The following is a 15550-nucleotide window of genomic DNA, read 5'->3' as shown; positions in this document are numbered from 1 at the left end:
AACAGTGGTGAGTTTTCTCTTATAGTAGCCTTGTAGACCGCCTGCGTAAAAACAGGTGCGTTATCGTTGACGCGTCTAGCACAGTAATGTGAATCTGCACTGTACCAGACAGCCGAGGATCACCTCCATCTATTGCAGTTAAGACTAAAGACACCTGTTCCTGTTTCTCTCGATCTAAAGGTTTCTGTAAAACCATTTCCACCGTCTTTCCGTCGACCGTTGATTTTGCAGTTTCAAGATCGAAATTATCGGTGGGTTTTAGTGAGTAGCTTTGAAGACCATTTAAACCAACGTCCATCCCCCTTCTCTAGCACGAATTTCGCTCCAATCACGGCCGACTCGCTGATCTCAAACTTTCTTCACTCTTTTTAAAGCACAGGTGCGTTATCATTTATATCGGTTACCTCAATAGTGATGCTATAAAATTCCATCGGGTTCTCTAGAATGATCTGAAAATGTAGTGCGCAAGGCGTCGTCTGTCCGCAGAGCGCTTCACGGTCTATTCTCTCTCTGATAAGGAGAACTCCCCTTTCTTTATTCAGCTCGATGTATTCTGCGCTGTCTCCAGTATAAATACGAGCTTTACCTGATTTCAGTCTTTTGATATCTAAACCCAAATCCTGCGCTATGTTACCGACTAAAGAGCCTTTCGCCATTTCCTCCGGAATGGAGTAACTGACCTGCCCGTGCACTGAACTGAGAGAGAGGACCGAGATAAACAACAGTACTTGCCGTGTCATTGTTCTGTCCGACATTTTCCCTTCACCATGAAACAACAAGCAGGTTATAAAATCCGTAAATAAGTCAGTAATATTGCATTCGTTTCTAGTTCAAAACATCAAAGGTAAATGATTCAGCAATAAACCATTTTGGAACAAGAGAATCGCAGCTCTGTATGTCGGTATTAGTGTTCTCTGTAACCCGGACTGTGCGCTCTGTGCGCCGCTCTGTCTCTGTCTAATATAACGAGATGATGGGGGAGGTACTGCGACAAATTTGCTATGGAACTGCAACACACTAACCAACAGCGTCCCTCTGAGTTCAATCCACTGAACTACTGATATACTTTTGCAAAAAAATATATATATTCGAACACACTTGGTAAAGTTGGAGTCTCCAAACTATAAAACACAGTACAACTATGCTAACAACACAAACAGGCCAATGTATTAATGATAAATGAAAACCAATATGTCAATGATATGTGAACAAACAAGGTCTAAAGATAATACATGTTAAGTGAAACTGTTACTTTAGAAAACTGCAGGCTCTCTGATTGAAATACAGATTATTTGCAAACCACCGCTGTCCAACGCCGTGGTGTTGAAATGGCCACATATTAGTGGAATATAGAGCATTTATGACCATGGAAACTTCCCAGGTACACAGGCTTGATTTCAAACAGGTGAAATCACCGATAGCCTACATTTAGACATATATGAAACATACAGTTTTAGGGAAAATAAAAATTATTCAAATATAACAGACCTCTATTGGGGAGTCTGGTTCATCCAGGATGTTCTGTTCACTCTGCATCCGCTGCATCGTCCCTGTAGAACTGGGGTCCATTATCAGTACGTTCTGACTACAGGGTCTGGCGAACTGACAGTCACTCTTTCTGGAGTCAGTCGTCCTGCACACCTCGTAATTGTACACGTGCTGTAGAGTTCCTGTCCCCAAAGTGTCTGCGTAACGCGGTGGATAATACGGAATAACCGGGAGGTTGGAATGATAGAGGATGCGAGACTGTCTCCATCTGTATATTTTCACTGATATAATAACCACTAAACAGGTGATGAACAGAAATGAGACTACAGCCAAAGCCAAGACTAAGTAAAAAGTCAGGTTGTCATTGTACTCCTTGTCGTGCGTAAAGTCAGTGAACTCCGAGAGCACTTCAGGGAAGCTGTCCGCCACCGCCACGTTAACATTGACTGTAGCTGAACGAGAGGGCTGCCCGTTGTCCTCCACTACAACAGTGAGCCTTTGTTTCACAGCATCTTTATCATTCACTTGGCGTATAGTTCTTATTTCACCATTCTGTAAGCCCACTTCAAACAGCGCCCTGTCTGTCGCTTTCTGCAGTTTATACGAGAGCCAGGCATTCTGTCCAGAGTCCACATCAACAGCCACCACTTTAGTAACAAGATAGCCCACATCTGCTGAACGAGGCACCATTTCAGCCACCAGAGAGCTGCTAGTCTGGACTGGGTACAGAACCTGAGGCGCGTTGTCGTTCTGGTCCTGGATCATTATTTTCACAGTCACATTGCTACTGAGAGGAGGGGAGCCTCCATCCTGCGCTTTTACGCGGAACTGGAAATCCTTGATCTGCTCGTAGTCAAAAGAGCGCACTGCATGTATTACTCCACTATCAGCACTAACGGACACATATGAGGAGACGGGAACTCCGTTAATCGAGGAGTCCTCCAGTATGTAAGAAACACGGGCATTCTGGTTCCAGTCAGCGTCTCTGGCTTTCACTGTGAATATACAGAGGCCCGGTGTGTTGTTTTCTATAATGTAGGCCTCATATGAGCTCCTCTCAAAAACAGGCGCGTTGTCGTTCACATCTGATATCTGTAAGGTGAGAGTGACGCTGCTGGAGAGCGAGGGCACGCCCTCATCAGAGCACGTCACACTGATGTTGTACTCAGAGTCTCTCTCTCGGTCCAAGTCACTATCAGTTACTACAGTAAAGAAATTATTCGATGTTGATTTCATCGCAAAGGGAATGTTCTCGTTTATTGAGCACTGAACTTTGCCGTTTTCACCGAAGTCTGGGTCTTGAATATTAATCATAGTCACAACCGTGCCAAGTTTAATGTCTTCCGGTATGGCACTAGACTTCGACATCACATTAATGGCTGGTATATTGTCATTTGTATCAAGGACTTCGACCATGATTTTACACGATTCGGTGAGCCCTCCGGCATCACTGGCCTGTACATGTATTTGGTATTGTCGTGCCTTTTCATAATCAATATTTCCTATAAGTCTAACTTCTCCATTGTCCCCATTCATTTCAAACAATTCAGACACATCGTCGAGGGAATTGGAAATCGAATATGTTACTTTACCGTAAGAACCTTCATCACTATCTGACGCACTGACTGATACTACAACTGTGCCTTTAGCCGAGTTCTCTCTTAGGGTAGCCTTGTAGATAGCCTGTGTAAAAACAGGTGCATTATCATTGGCGTCTAGTACAGTAATATGAATCTGCACTGTTCCAGACAGCTGAGGATCACCTCCGTCTATTGCGGTTAATATTAAGGACAGCTGGTCCTGTTTCTCTCGATCTAAAGGTTTCTGTAAAACCATTTCCACCGTCTTTCCGCCATCAGGTTGGTTTTGTAGATTCAGGATGAAATGATCGGTCGGTTTTAGTGAATAGCTTTGGAGGCCATTAATACCAACATCCAGATCCATTGCCCTCTCTAGCGCAAATTTCGCTCCAGTAACGGCCGACTCACTAATTCTGAATTTCATTTCTCGCTTTTTGAAAAGCGGAGCATTATCGTTTACATCTGTTACCTCAACGTTAATGCTGTAAAATTCCATCGGATCCACCAGAATAAGCTGGAAATGCAGTGCGCAAGGCGTCGTCTGTCCGCAGAGAGCTTCACGGTCTATTCTCTCTCTGATAAGGAGAACTCCCCTTTCTTTATTCAGCTCGATGTATTCTGCGCTGTCTCCAGTATAAATACGAGCTTTACCTGATTTCAGTCTTTTGATATCTAAACCCAAATCCTGCGCTATGTTACCGACTAAAGAGCCTTTCGCCATTTCCTCCGGAATGGAGTAACTGACCTGCCCGTGCACTGAACTGAGAGAGAGGACCGAGATAAACAACAGTACTTGCCGTGTCATTGTTCTGTCCGACATTTTCCCCTTCACCATGAAACAATACAAACGCTATAATCCACAAAGAAGTCTGTAATGTTCCATTAGATTCCAGTGAAAAACATCAACATAAAACGTGCCCAAACTCCACCACTGTGTAACAAAAGAATCGCAGCTCGGTGTCACGGTGTTCTCTATAGCCCGGACTACAGCGCTCTGCGTGCGGATCTTTCTCTCTCTAATATATCGAGATGATGGGGGTGGTACTGCTGTAAATCTGCATTAAAACTGGCAACACACTGACCAACAGCGTCCCTCTGAGTTCAATGCACTGAACTACACAAAATAAAAACAGTACAACGTACTTGGGAAGATTTGAGTTTACAAACGATAAAATGCCGTATTGTTATTACATCAACATATACGCCAATGTATATATGACAAAACAAGGTCAGTGAGATATTAACAAACAAGGTCTAGTAAAATACACGTTGCATGAAAATATTCTACAATAGGAAACTATTTGCTACGCATTGAAATAAACCCTATTTGACAAGAGCCGCTGTCCATGACCATGGTGCTGAAATGGCCCCATAAGTAGAACGAAGAGCATTTCTGACCATGGAAAGTCCCCAGGTACGACACATACTAGATATTAAACAGATACAATCGCAGATGCATTTAGACAGACACGTGAAACATATAGTTTTATGGAAAAGATAATGACTCAAATATAACAGACCTCTAGTGGGGAGTCTGGTTCATCCAGGATGTTCTGTTCACTCTGCATCCGCTGCATCGTCCCTGTAGAACTGGGGTCCATTATCAGTACGTTCTGACTACAGGGTCTGGCGAACTGACAGTCACTCTTTCTGGAGTCAGTCGTCCTGCACACCTCGTAATTGTACACGTGCTGTAGAATTCCTTTTCTCCAAAGTGTCTGCGTAACGCGGTGGATAATGCGGAATAACCGGGAGATTGGAATGATAGAAGATGCGACACTGTCTCCGTCTGTATATTTTCACTGATATAATAACCACTAAACATGTGATGAACAGAAATGAGACAACAGCCAAAGCCAAGACTAAGTAAAAAGTCAGGTTGTCATTGTACTCCTTGTCGTGCGTAAAGTCAGTGAACTCCGAGAGCACTTCAGGGAAGCTGTCCGCCACCGCCACGTTAACATTGACTGTAGCTGAACGAGAGGGCTGCCCGTTGTCCTCCACTACAACAGTAGGGGACTTCTCTGTCATAGTTGCCTTATAAACCGGTTGCGTAAAAACCGGAGCATTGTCGTTTGCATCCAACACTGTGACGTGTATCTGCACAGTACCAGACAGCCGAGGCTCTCCTCCATCTATAGCAGTTAAGACTAAAGATACCTGTTCCTGTTTCTCTCGATCTAAAGGTTTCTGTAAAAAAAAATCTACATTTTTACACCCGTCGACCTGATTTTCGAGTTTCAAATCGAAATAGTATGTGGGTTTCAGCGAGTAGCTTTGACGACCATTTAAACGTGTCTGGATCCTCTGCTTTCTCTAACACGAATTTAGATCCAATCACAGCTGATTCACTCATTTCAAAATGTTTCTGATTCATGTTAAAACTGGGAGCGTTGTCATTGATATCTGTGATCTCTATAGTTATTCAGAACAAGTCCATTGGGTTCTCCAGAACAGTGGCAACACATCATTCAGTGAGCCCCATCTGTTTTTCTTGGTTGCCTGTTTTGCATGTTATTTTGCCATTAATGTGTCACATATCAGTTTGCAAACAATGTAAAATAAATAAATAATTGAGTTAACAAAGCCACATACAAACATATTCTCTTTTTTGCTTTCGTGAGTAAGGCACCTCCAAAATGCAGGTCTTTCAGCCTAGCTCAATGCTTTCTGTGGTGGTGGGGCAGCCAGTGGAAAATATGAAGCATAGGGGTTAGTAATGCTCTCTATTTGCGCCATGATTGGCTCAGTGTTCTGTCACTCATGGGGACACTATGTCACCGAAAAATCAACCGGGAGAGCTGGAAAATTTAAGCCCCTTGGATGCTGCCATAGAGTTACATTAGAAGTTAAATACAAGAAGGCTCAAGGTCATTGGCCACAGATAAAATTATGTCAAATCACATTATATCTACCGTAGCTTTGATTGGACTAATCATGTCAACATCATATTTTCAAAATCTTAGCTAGCAAGCTAAGAGTCATTATTGTGAATCAAGTCGACAATCTACTGGCAAATCATTTTCAATCCTGTCATATGAAGAATAACGTATCGGTGCTCATTGGCCATTGGACATAAACATTACACAACAAGTTGGAAATCGCAAATTCAACAATGAGTGGTTTGGAAGGAATCAGTGGCTAACTGCAAGCTTTGTAAAGTAATCACTAGCCTGCTATTCAGTGGAGAGTGTGTGTGGTCCAAATCTGGGTTTAAGGGTCTCTTTTCCAAGCTTAAAACGATAAACATTCAATATTGGCCATGTGGTCAATCCAGCATGACTTCTGCCGCATTCAAAACAACTGGAAACACGGAACTGGGAAATATCCGACATCAGTTAGTTCAAGACAACTGGGAACTCTGAGAAAAATGATCTCCGACTGGGAAAATACATTGTGAACGGTCATCCAACTCGGAATTCCAAGTCGGGAACTGGGGCCTCTTTCTAGAGCTCCGACCTGAAGATCACTGACGTCATGATTCAAACTAGTTTTTTCAGAGATCCCAGTTGTCTTGAAAGCACCATAAATCCAGAGAATGCCAGACTTGATGATAAAGTTTGATAACAAAATTTGCCCACGAAGGACCGCCACGCCACCTTCCTGTTCCAGTGAGCACAGCGCAACAAGGTGAGTCCAAAAATGTTTTGAATGCTGCTGTATAAATGCTGTAATATGCCAGGGAGATGTGTATACTGTAGTGTATACTGTAGCTAAGAAAGTAATACTAAGTGTATGTTGTGTAGTAAGCTGTTAGCTGTTGGTGGTGCACATGTAGCCTATAGCCTGTTTTAGAGAAATGTCATCATCGAATATTGTATTAGCTTTCATTGTCTGCTTATTTATCCTACAGTTCTGAATTGGTGTACAGGGAGAATAATGTAAGAACGGCCCATGTTCTGAATTCTGTCGCTGTACATTTCAAACGTGCATAACAAATAGTTATATTGACTATGTCTGTCCTTGCTCGCTCATTAATGTCTTCATCGAAATTACGGATTGGCTCTTATCTGCTTGTCGTCCCCTTATGCCATAGTTTGTACATCTCAATTGTCAGTAGAAACCACATTTGTTTAAACAAGTCAGCCATATCAGCTATGTTTTTTAAAGCCAGTAAATGAGGCTGAATGAACTGTTTCGCTGCCAGACCAGGCTCCACTGATAGCCAGGTGTAGCAGTGGTAAGATGTTGGGACTCTGCTGTTGGGACTCTGCTGTTGGGACAGCTTTATGTAGGCCCCAACAGATTGTAGGCACCGTTTGTCACCGCTATAGTGCAAATAATGTCTTGTTTAGTATTTTGTTGTGTGGTGGCTTTGCTGGCATGAGTCAAATTTTTTGGGGGGGAGTTTGCCCCACCAAGATACACATGCTAAAATCCCCAGTGCACCAGAGCGCTTCACCGTCTAGTCTCTAATTGATAAGGAAAACTCCTCTTTCTTTATTTAACTCAATGTATTCTGCGCTGTCTCCAGTATAAATACGAGCTTTACCTGATTTCAGTCGTTTTATATCTAAACCCAAATCATGCGCTATGTTACCGACTAAAGAGCCTTTCGCCATTTCCTCCGGAATGGAGTAACTGACCTGCCCGTGCACTGAACTGAGAGAGAGGACCGAGATAAACAACAGTACTTGCCGTGTCATTGTTCTGTCCGACATTTTCTCTACGATATCAAACAACACACATATTATTATCCGTAAAGAATTCTGTATTTATTATTCCATTAGTTTCCGTGCAAAAAACATTAAAGGAAGATGTGCCTAAAGTCCACCACTTTGGAACAAAATAATCACAGCTCAGTGTTTCGGTGTTTAAAGATCTCTGTAACCATGACTTTGCACACCGCGTGTGGCGCTTTCTCTCTCCAATATATCGAGATGATGGGGGAGGTACTGCTGCAAATCTGCAACACATTGACCAACAGCGTCCCTCAGAGTTCAGGAGTGTAAAGTACACACAGAATATGCAAAACACATATGCTCTCCAACCATGCGTAATATACGCATATCCAAAACCAAATACGTATGCACTGTTATAAAGGCATGATAACAGTGACCATGTACTTTTATGTATGAGCTGTTATGCACAACACAGTAACTGATGGTTATTGAGCATCAACTATATGCTGGTTACAATTAGGCCATTATGCACTATCAGTGAAATCGCAATACTGGTATGATCACAACGGAAAGCTGTCAGAGTGTTGAACTAAACAAATCCATCGGAAACACAGTGCACACATTCTAGAGCGAACCCCACTGCTCAATATTTGAACTATAACCACAGGGCAACAGAGCAATAGTAACATTTGCTTGTGAAATCATTGAAGTGTTTTTTTTCTCTTCGTTTTTTTTTGTGAATGAATAATTTGTCTTATATATTTATTACAACAAGATTTCTCAAGTAAGCCCGTGTCTTCCAATCTGAGTTCTGGATAAACTTTGTGATCATTACCAAAGCTAAGATGAGTTTTCATTAGTGTAGTTAGACCACTGGGAACGGATTTGATCACAGAAATAAACTCTCTGAAAGGTATTGGAAACTCTTTCAATGTTATAAATTGTTCATATGTGAGAATATTACCCTTGTTGTCGAAAACATCAAGAACAAAGTCAATATTCCTCTCATGCCAGCTGGGGTAGAACAATGACTTATTCCTTACAGTTATGTCTGAATTATTCCACAAAAGAGCTTCATGTGGGGAAAAATTGTGCAGGAAACATATTTTCCAGGCCATTAAAGCTTGTTGGTGAAACCTAGCCAATTTAGCAGGTAATCTTTCAGGAATATAATTACATTTCAGGAAAAATGGAAGCCCTCCCAACTTATTAAACACATTATTTGGAATGAAATACCATATTGAATCAGTATTGATCAAACATCTTTTCAACCAGTTTATCTTGAAAGTGTTTATGTCAACAAAGTCCAACACTTCCAGACCTCCTTCAGATCTTTTGTTAGAAAGAACTGACTTTTTTTAGTTTGTGAGACTTCTTTTTCCAGATGAAGTCAAGAAAGGTCTTATTGATCTCTTGACAAGTAGCAGGATTTACACATAACGATAATGAGGGGCACACAAAACGAGACAGTCCCTCTGCCTTGGAGAGAAGTACTCTCCCAAGTATAGAAAGATCTCTTTGGAGCCAATTATTAAATATATTTTAGAAAACATTGAAGTGTAAGATTATGAAATGAGAATCAGTGACATCATTCATATTCGGAGGTTATGAGAGCCGATTGATCACGCTCACCTGGTTATCCTCATCATCATTGGTCAGATTGTCCCTCGGCGCGTGGGGGAGTGTCTGTGTTCCGTCCAGACTAATGACGCTCTGACTGTAAGGTCTGACGTATTTCATATCACTCTTTCTGGAGTCAGTAGTTCCACACACCTCGTAATTATACACGTGTCTCAGAGTACCTGTTCCTCCAACGTCTGCGTAAAGGGGCGGGTAATACGGAATAACTGGGAGATTCCCGTTGGATTTGTAAAACATGCGCTCACGTCTCCATCTGTAGCATTTCACTGACAGGATGGCTATGATGGAAACAATAAAGAAAAATGAGACTACAGCCAAAGCCAAGACTAAGTAAAAAGTCAGCTTGTCATTGTACTCCCTGTCGTGCGTAAAGTCAGTGAACTCCGAGAGCACTTCAGGGAAGCTGTCCGCCACCGCCACGTTAACATTGACTGTAGCTGAACGAGAGGGCTGCCCGTTGTCCTCCACTACAACAGTGAGTCTTTGTTTCACAGCATCTTTATCAATGACTTGGCGTATAGTTCTTATTTCACCATTCTGTAATCCCACTTCAAACAGCGCCCTGTCTGTCGCTTTCTGCAGTTTATACGAGAGCCAGGCATTCTGTCCAGAGTCCACATCAACAGCCACCACTTTAGTAACAAGATAGCCCACATCTGCTGAACGAGGCACCATTTCAGCCACCAGAGAGCTGCTAGTCTGGACTGGGTACAGAACCTGAGGTGCGTTGTCGTTCTGGTCCTGGATCATTATTTTCACAGTCACATTGCTACTGAGAGGAGGGGAGCCTCCATCCTGCGCTTTTACGCGGAACTGGAAATCCTTGATCTGCTCGTAGTCAAAAGAGCGCACTGCATGTATGACTCCACTATCAGCACTAACGGACACATATGAGGAGACGGGCACTCCGTTAACCGAGGAGTCCTCCAGTATGTAAGAAACACGGGCATTCTGGTTCCAGTCAGCGTCTCTGGCTTCCACTGTGAATATAGAGAGGCCCGGTGTGTTGTTTTCTATAATGTAGGCCTCATATGAGCTCCTCTCAAAGACAGGCGCGTTGTCATTCACATCTGATATCTGTAAGGTGAGAGTGACGCTGCTGGAGAGCGAGGGCACGCCCTCATCAGAGCACGTCACACTGATGTTGTACTCAGAGTCTCTCTCTCGGTCCAAGTCACTGTCCGTTACTAGACTGTAAAATGTGTTAGATGTTGATTTAATAGTGAATGGGACGTCCGCATTTATGCCACAGTGAACTTTACCATTACTTTCTGAATCAGGGTCGTTCACGCTCATCATAGCTATTACTGTGTTCGGACGGGAATCCTCTGGTATTGAACCGGACTTGGAAATCAAATTGATAACAGGACTATTGTCATTCATGTCACTAACATCTATAATTATTTTACTTGAGTCTGACAGACCTCCCTGATCTTTTGCCTCAATAAATATTTGATAATGTTTTTGTTTTTCGTAGTCTATATGACCAATCAATTTCAATTCGCCGCTGTCACGGTCTAACTCAAACAGATCCGACACACCAGCGGTGCCACTTGATGTAGAGTAGGTAACAAGACTATTAGACCACCTGTCCGCATCAGATGCGCTGACAGTAGTTAACACGGCTCCTTTCGGAGAATTCTCAACAACCGTGGCTTTGTAAATCTCCTGGGTAAAAACCGGAGCGTTGTCATTCGCGTCTTGCACTGTGACGTGGATTTGCAGCGTCCCAGTCATCTGAGGCTCGCCTCCATCCATTGCTGTTAGCACTAATTTCATATTGTCTTGTTCCTCTCGATCTATTGGCTTGTGTAAAACCATCTCTACCTTTTTACTACCATCTGGCTGGTTTTTCAGTTGTAATTTAAAATGATCAGTGGGTTTAAGGGCGTAGGTTTGAAGACCGTTAACACCAACATCCGAATCCACCGCCCTCTCCAGCATAAATCTGGCACCGGTACCTGCAATTTCACTAATCTCAAATTTCATTTCACTTTTTCCAAAACTGGGAGCGTTATCGTTTATATCTGTGATCTCAATCGTTATTGTATATAATTCCATTGGATTCTCTAAAATCATTTGAAAATCAAGGGCGCAAGGCGTCGTCTGTCCGCAGAGCGCTTCACGGTCTATTCTCTCTTTGATAAGGAGAACTCCCCTTTCTTTATTCAACTCGATGTATTCTGCGCTGTCTCCAGTATAAATACGAGCTTTACCTGATTTCAGTCTTTTGATATCTAAACCCAAATCCTGCGCTATGTTACCGACTAAAGAGCCTTTCGCCATTTCCTCCGGAATGGAGTAACTGACCTGCCCGTGCACTGAACTGAGAGAGAGGACCGAGATAAACAACAGTACTTGCCGTGTCATTGTTCTGTCCGACATTTTCCCCTTCACCATGAAACAACAAGCAGGTTATAATCCGTAAAACAGACTGCAATATTCCATTAGTTGCCAGTTGAAAACATCAAAGGTAATTGACAAAAAAATGTCAGAATTCTGGAACAAAAGAATCTCAGGCTGGTGTCTCCGTGCTTAGTGTTCTCTATAGCCCGGACTACAGCGTTCTGCGTGCGACTCTTTCTCTCTCTAATACATCGAGATGATGGGGGTGGTACTGCTGCAAATCTGCTCTAAAACAGCAACACACTGTCCGACAGCGGCCCATTGAGTTCAATGCAATGAACTACACAATATTAATGAAAGAAAATATATAGAGGTATTTTCAGTCAACAATAGTAATTTCAAGTTTAAACTAGCCCACTGACAGAAAATATCAAACATTATACGACCTTAATTCTCATCGCTGGCAATATAAATCTAATGCCATATATATTCTGAAATACTTCAGCTTTCTATTAAGTTAGAGTAACATCACAAAGCATATCCTACGGCAAGAAAATGACATGAAAGATTAAACAAGAAGCTAATGCAGAGTCTGAATTAAATGACGCCACACTATATCAGAGGAGTATGATAAGATGAATGTGAGTGAGGTAGGCCGATTGAACGTTAACACGGAGTCAAATAGCGACAAGTCCTCACTTGAATCATGTCACCAACCTAACACACTGAACGTACATAGGCCTATCAGTCGTTGCTCAAAATAGATTTCAATTGTTCTAGACAAGCGGGAAAATATTGACACACTCGTGTAGTTGTGAATTATGCACTGAGAACCATCTCTGACTTTAGTTCTACATCACACTTTGACGTTTGAATGAAACTCGCACTGGAGCTCAATGAAAGAAAAGCGGCGCTGTCCACAGCCCTGGTGCTGAGAAGGACATAAGTAGGCGATTTGAAAATGCAACCGGCATATGACGAATTTCAGATCATCGAAAAGGCTGTTACCAAGAACACTTGAGTAAATAGTACAAATCATTTTCATTAACACCAACCTCTATTGGGGAGTCTGGTTCATCCAGGATGTTCTGTTCACTCTCCATCCGCTGCATCGTCCCTGTAGAACTGGGGTCCAATATCAGTACGTTCTGACTACAGGGTCTGGCGAACTGACAGTCACTCTTTCTGGAGTCAGTCGTCCTGCACACCTCGTAATTGTATACGTGCTGTAGAGTTCCTGTCCCCAAAGTGTCTGCGTAACGCGGTGGATAATACGGAATAACCGGGAGGTTGGAATGATAGAGGATGCGAGACTGTCTCCATCTGTATATTTTCACTGATATAATAACCACTAAACATGTGATGAACAGAAATGAGACTACAGCCAAAGCCAAGACTAAGTAAAAAGTCAGGTTGTCATTGTACTCCTTGTCGTGCGTAATGTCAGTGAACTCCGAGAGCACTTCAGGGAAGCTGTCCGCCACCGCCACGTTAACATTGACTGTAGCTGAACGAGAGGGCTGCCCGTTGTCCTCCACTACAACAGTGAGCCTTTGTTTCACAGCATCTTTATCATTGACTTGGCGTATAGTTCTTATTTCCCCATTCTGTAAGCCCACTTCAAACAGCGCTCTGTCTGTCGCTTTCTGCAGTTTATACGAGAGCCAGGCATTCTGTCCAGAGTCCACATCAACAGCCACCACTTTAGTAACAAGATAGCCCACATCTGCTGAACGAGGTACCATTTCAGCCACCAGAGAGCTGCTAGTCTGGACTGGATACAGAACCTGAGGTGCGTTGTCGTTCTGGTCCTGGATCATTATTTTCACAGTCACATTGCTACTGAGAGGAGGGGAGCCTCCATCCTGCGCTTTTACGCGGAACAGGAAATCCTTGATCTGCTCGAAGTCAAAAGAGCGCACTGCATGGATGACTCCACTATCAGCACTAACGGACACATATGAGGAGACGGGCACTCCGTTAACCGAGGAGTCCTCCAGTATGTAAGAAACACGGGCATTCTGGTTCCAGTCAGCGTCTCTGGCTTTCACTGTGAATATAGAGAGGCCCGGTGTGTTGTTTTCTATAATGTTGGCCTCATATGAGCTCCTCTCAAAGACAGGCGCGTTGTCGTTCACATCTGATATCTGTAAGGTGAGAGTGACGCTGCTGGAGAGCGAGGGCACGCCCTCATCAGAGCACGTCACACTGATGTTATACTCAGAGTCTCTCTCTCGGTCCAAGTCACTGTCAGTTACTAGGCTATAGAATCCATTAGATGTAGATTTAATGGTGAAGGGAATATTTTCATTTATCCCACAGTTTACCTGACCGTTGTGGTCAGAGTCCGGATCGTTAACGTTGATCATAGCTATAACTATATTTGTGCTCGAGTCCTCAGCTATTGAACTAGACTTTGACATTATATTAATAACGGGATTGTTGTCGTTGACGTCAACAATATCTATGATTATTTTACTAGAATCGGATAGTCCTCCCTCATCCATTGCCTCAATAAACATTTGATAATGTTTTGCTTTTTCATAATCTATTTGACCAATGAGTCTAAGTTCACCACTGTCGCTGTCTAACTCAAACAGATCAGTACTGCTGGACAAAGAATAGCTAACGAGACTATTTGATCCTTTATCCGCGTCAGATGCGCTGACTTTCGTCATCAAGGTTAATTTGGGTGAATTTTCAACAACGGTTGCTTTGTAGATCTCCTGCGTAAAAACCGGAGCGTTGTCGTTCGCATCTAACACAGTGACTTGTATCTGCACAGTACCAGACAGCCGAGGCTCTCCTCCATCGAGGGCGGTTAAGACTAAAGAGATCTGCTCCTGTTTCTCTCGGTCGAGGGGCTTCTGTAAAACCATCTCTACTTTTTTACTCCCGTCAGGTAGATTTTTTAGTTTTAGCTGAAAATTAGCAGTGGGTTGAAGGATGTAGCTCTGGAGACCGTTAACGTCGACGTCAGGATCCATCGCCCTCTCCAGCATAAACGTAGAGCCAGTAACAGCGGATTCACTAATTTCAAAACGTCTCTCGTTCTTTTTAAAACTAGGAGAATTATCGTTTACATCTGTAATCTCAACAGTGACTCGAAAGAATTCCATGGGATTTTCCAGAATAATCTGAAAATGCAGTGCACAAGGCGTCGTCTGTCCGCAGAGCGCTTCACGGTCTATTCTCTCTTTGATAAGGAGAACTCCCCTTTCTTTATTCAGCTCGATGTATTCTGCGCTGTCTCCAGTATAAATACGAGCTTTACCTGATTTCAGTCTTTTGATATCTAAACCCAAATCCTGCGCTATGTTACCGACTAAAGAGCCTTTCGCCATTTCCTCCGGAATGGAGTAACTGACCTGCCCGTGCACTGAACTGAGAGAGAGGACCGAGATAAACAACAGTACTTGCCGTGTCATTGTTCTATCCGACATTTTCCCTTCACCATGAAACAACAAGCAGGTTATAATCCGTAAATAAGTCAGTAATATTCCATTCGTTTTTAGTTCAAAACATCAAAGGTAAATGACTCAGCAATAAACCATTTTGGAACAAGAGAATCGCAGCTCTGTGTGTCGGTATTAGTGTTCTCTGTAACCCGGACTGTGCGCTCTGTGCGCCGCTCTGTCTCTGTCTAATATAACGAGATGATGGGGGAGGTACTGCGACAAATTTGCTATGGAACTGCAACACACTAACCAACAGCGTCCCTCTGAGTTCAATCCATTGAACTACTGATATACTTTTGAAAAAAATTAAATATTCGAACACACTTGGGAAAGTTGGACTCTCCAAACTATAAAACACAGTACAACTATGCTAACAACACAAACAGGCCAATGTATTAATGATAAATGAAAACCA

General features: G+C 42.8%; 1 protein-coding gene across 24 annotated transcripts in view; it reads right to left on the bottom strand.

The window, feature by feature from the left end:
* The window catches only part of LOC106604876 (protocadherin gamma-C5), a 190867-nt gene that overhangs the window by 78610 nt on the left and 96707 nt on the right, over window positions 1-15550 (bottom strand). The window contains exon 1 of one of the 24 annotated variants that reach the window (XM_045718206.1): window positions 12733-15388. The exons of 20 other annotated variants lie outside the window; for them this stretch is intronic. In XM_045718206.1, coding sequence (XP_045574162.1) covers window positions 12733-15120 — 2388 coding nt within the window. In that variant the 5' untranslated portion in view covers window positions 15121-15388. Of the gene's footprint in view, window positions 1-1965; window positions 4306-9322; window positions 11933-12732; window positions 15389-15550 lie in introns of those variants that run through there. 3 more of the 24 variants (XM_045718207.1, XM_014199989.2, XM_045718195.1) reach the window with 3 other exon arrangements.

This window comes from Salmo salar, chromosome ssa05 (assembly GCF_905237065.1).
Source record: "Salmo salar chromosome ssa05, Ssal_v3.1, whole genome shotgun sequence".
NCBI lineage: Eukaryota > Metazoa > Chordata > Actinopteri > Salmoniformes > Salmonidae > Salmo > Salmo salar.
Note: the sequence above shows the minus strand (reverse complement) of the source record. Positions and strands in the feature narration are given on the sequence as shown.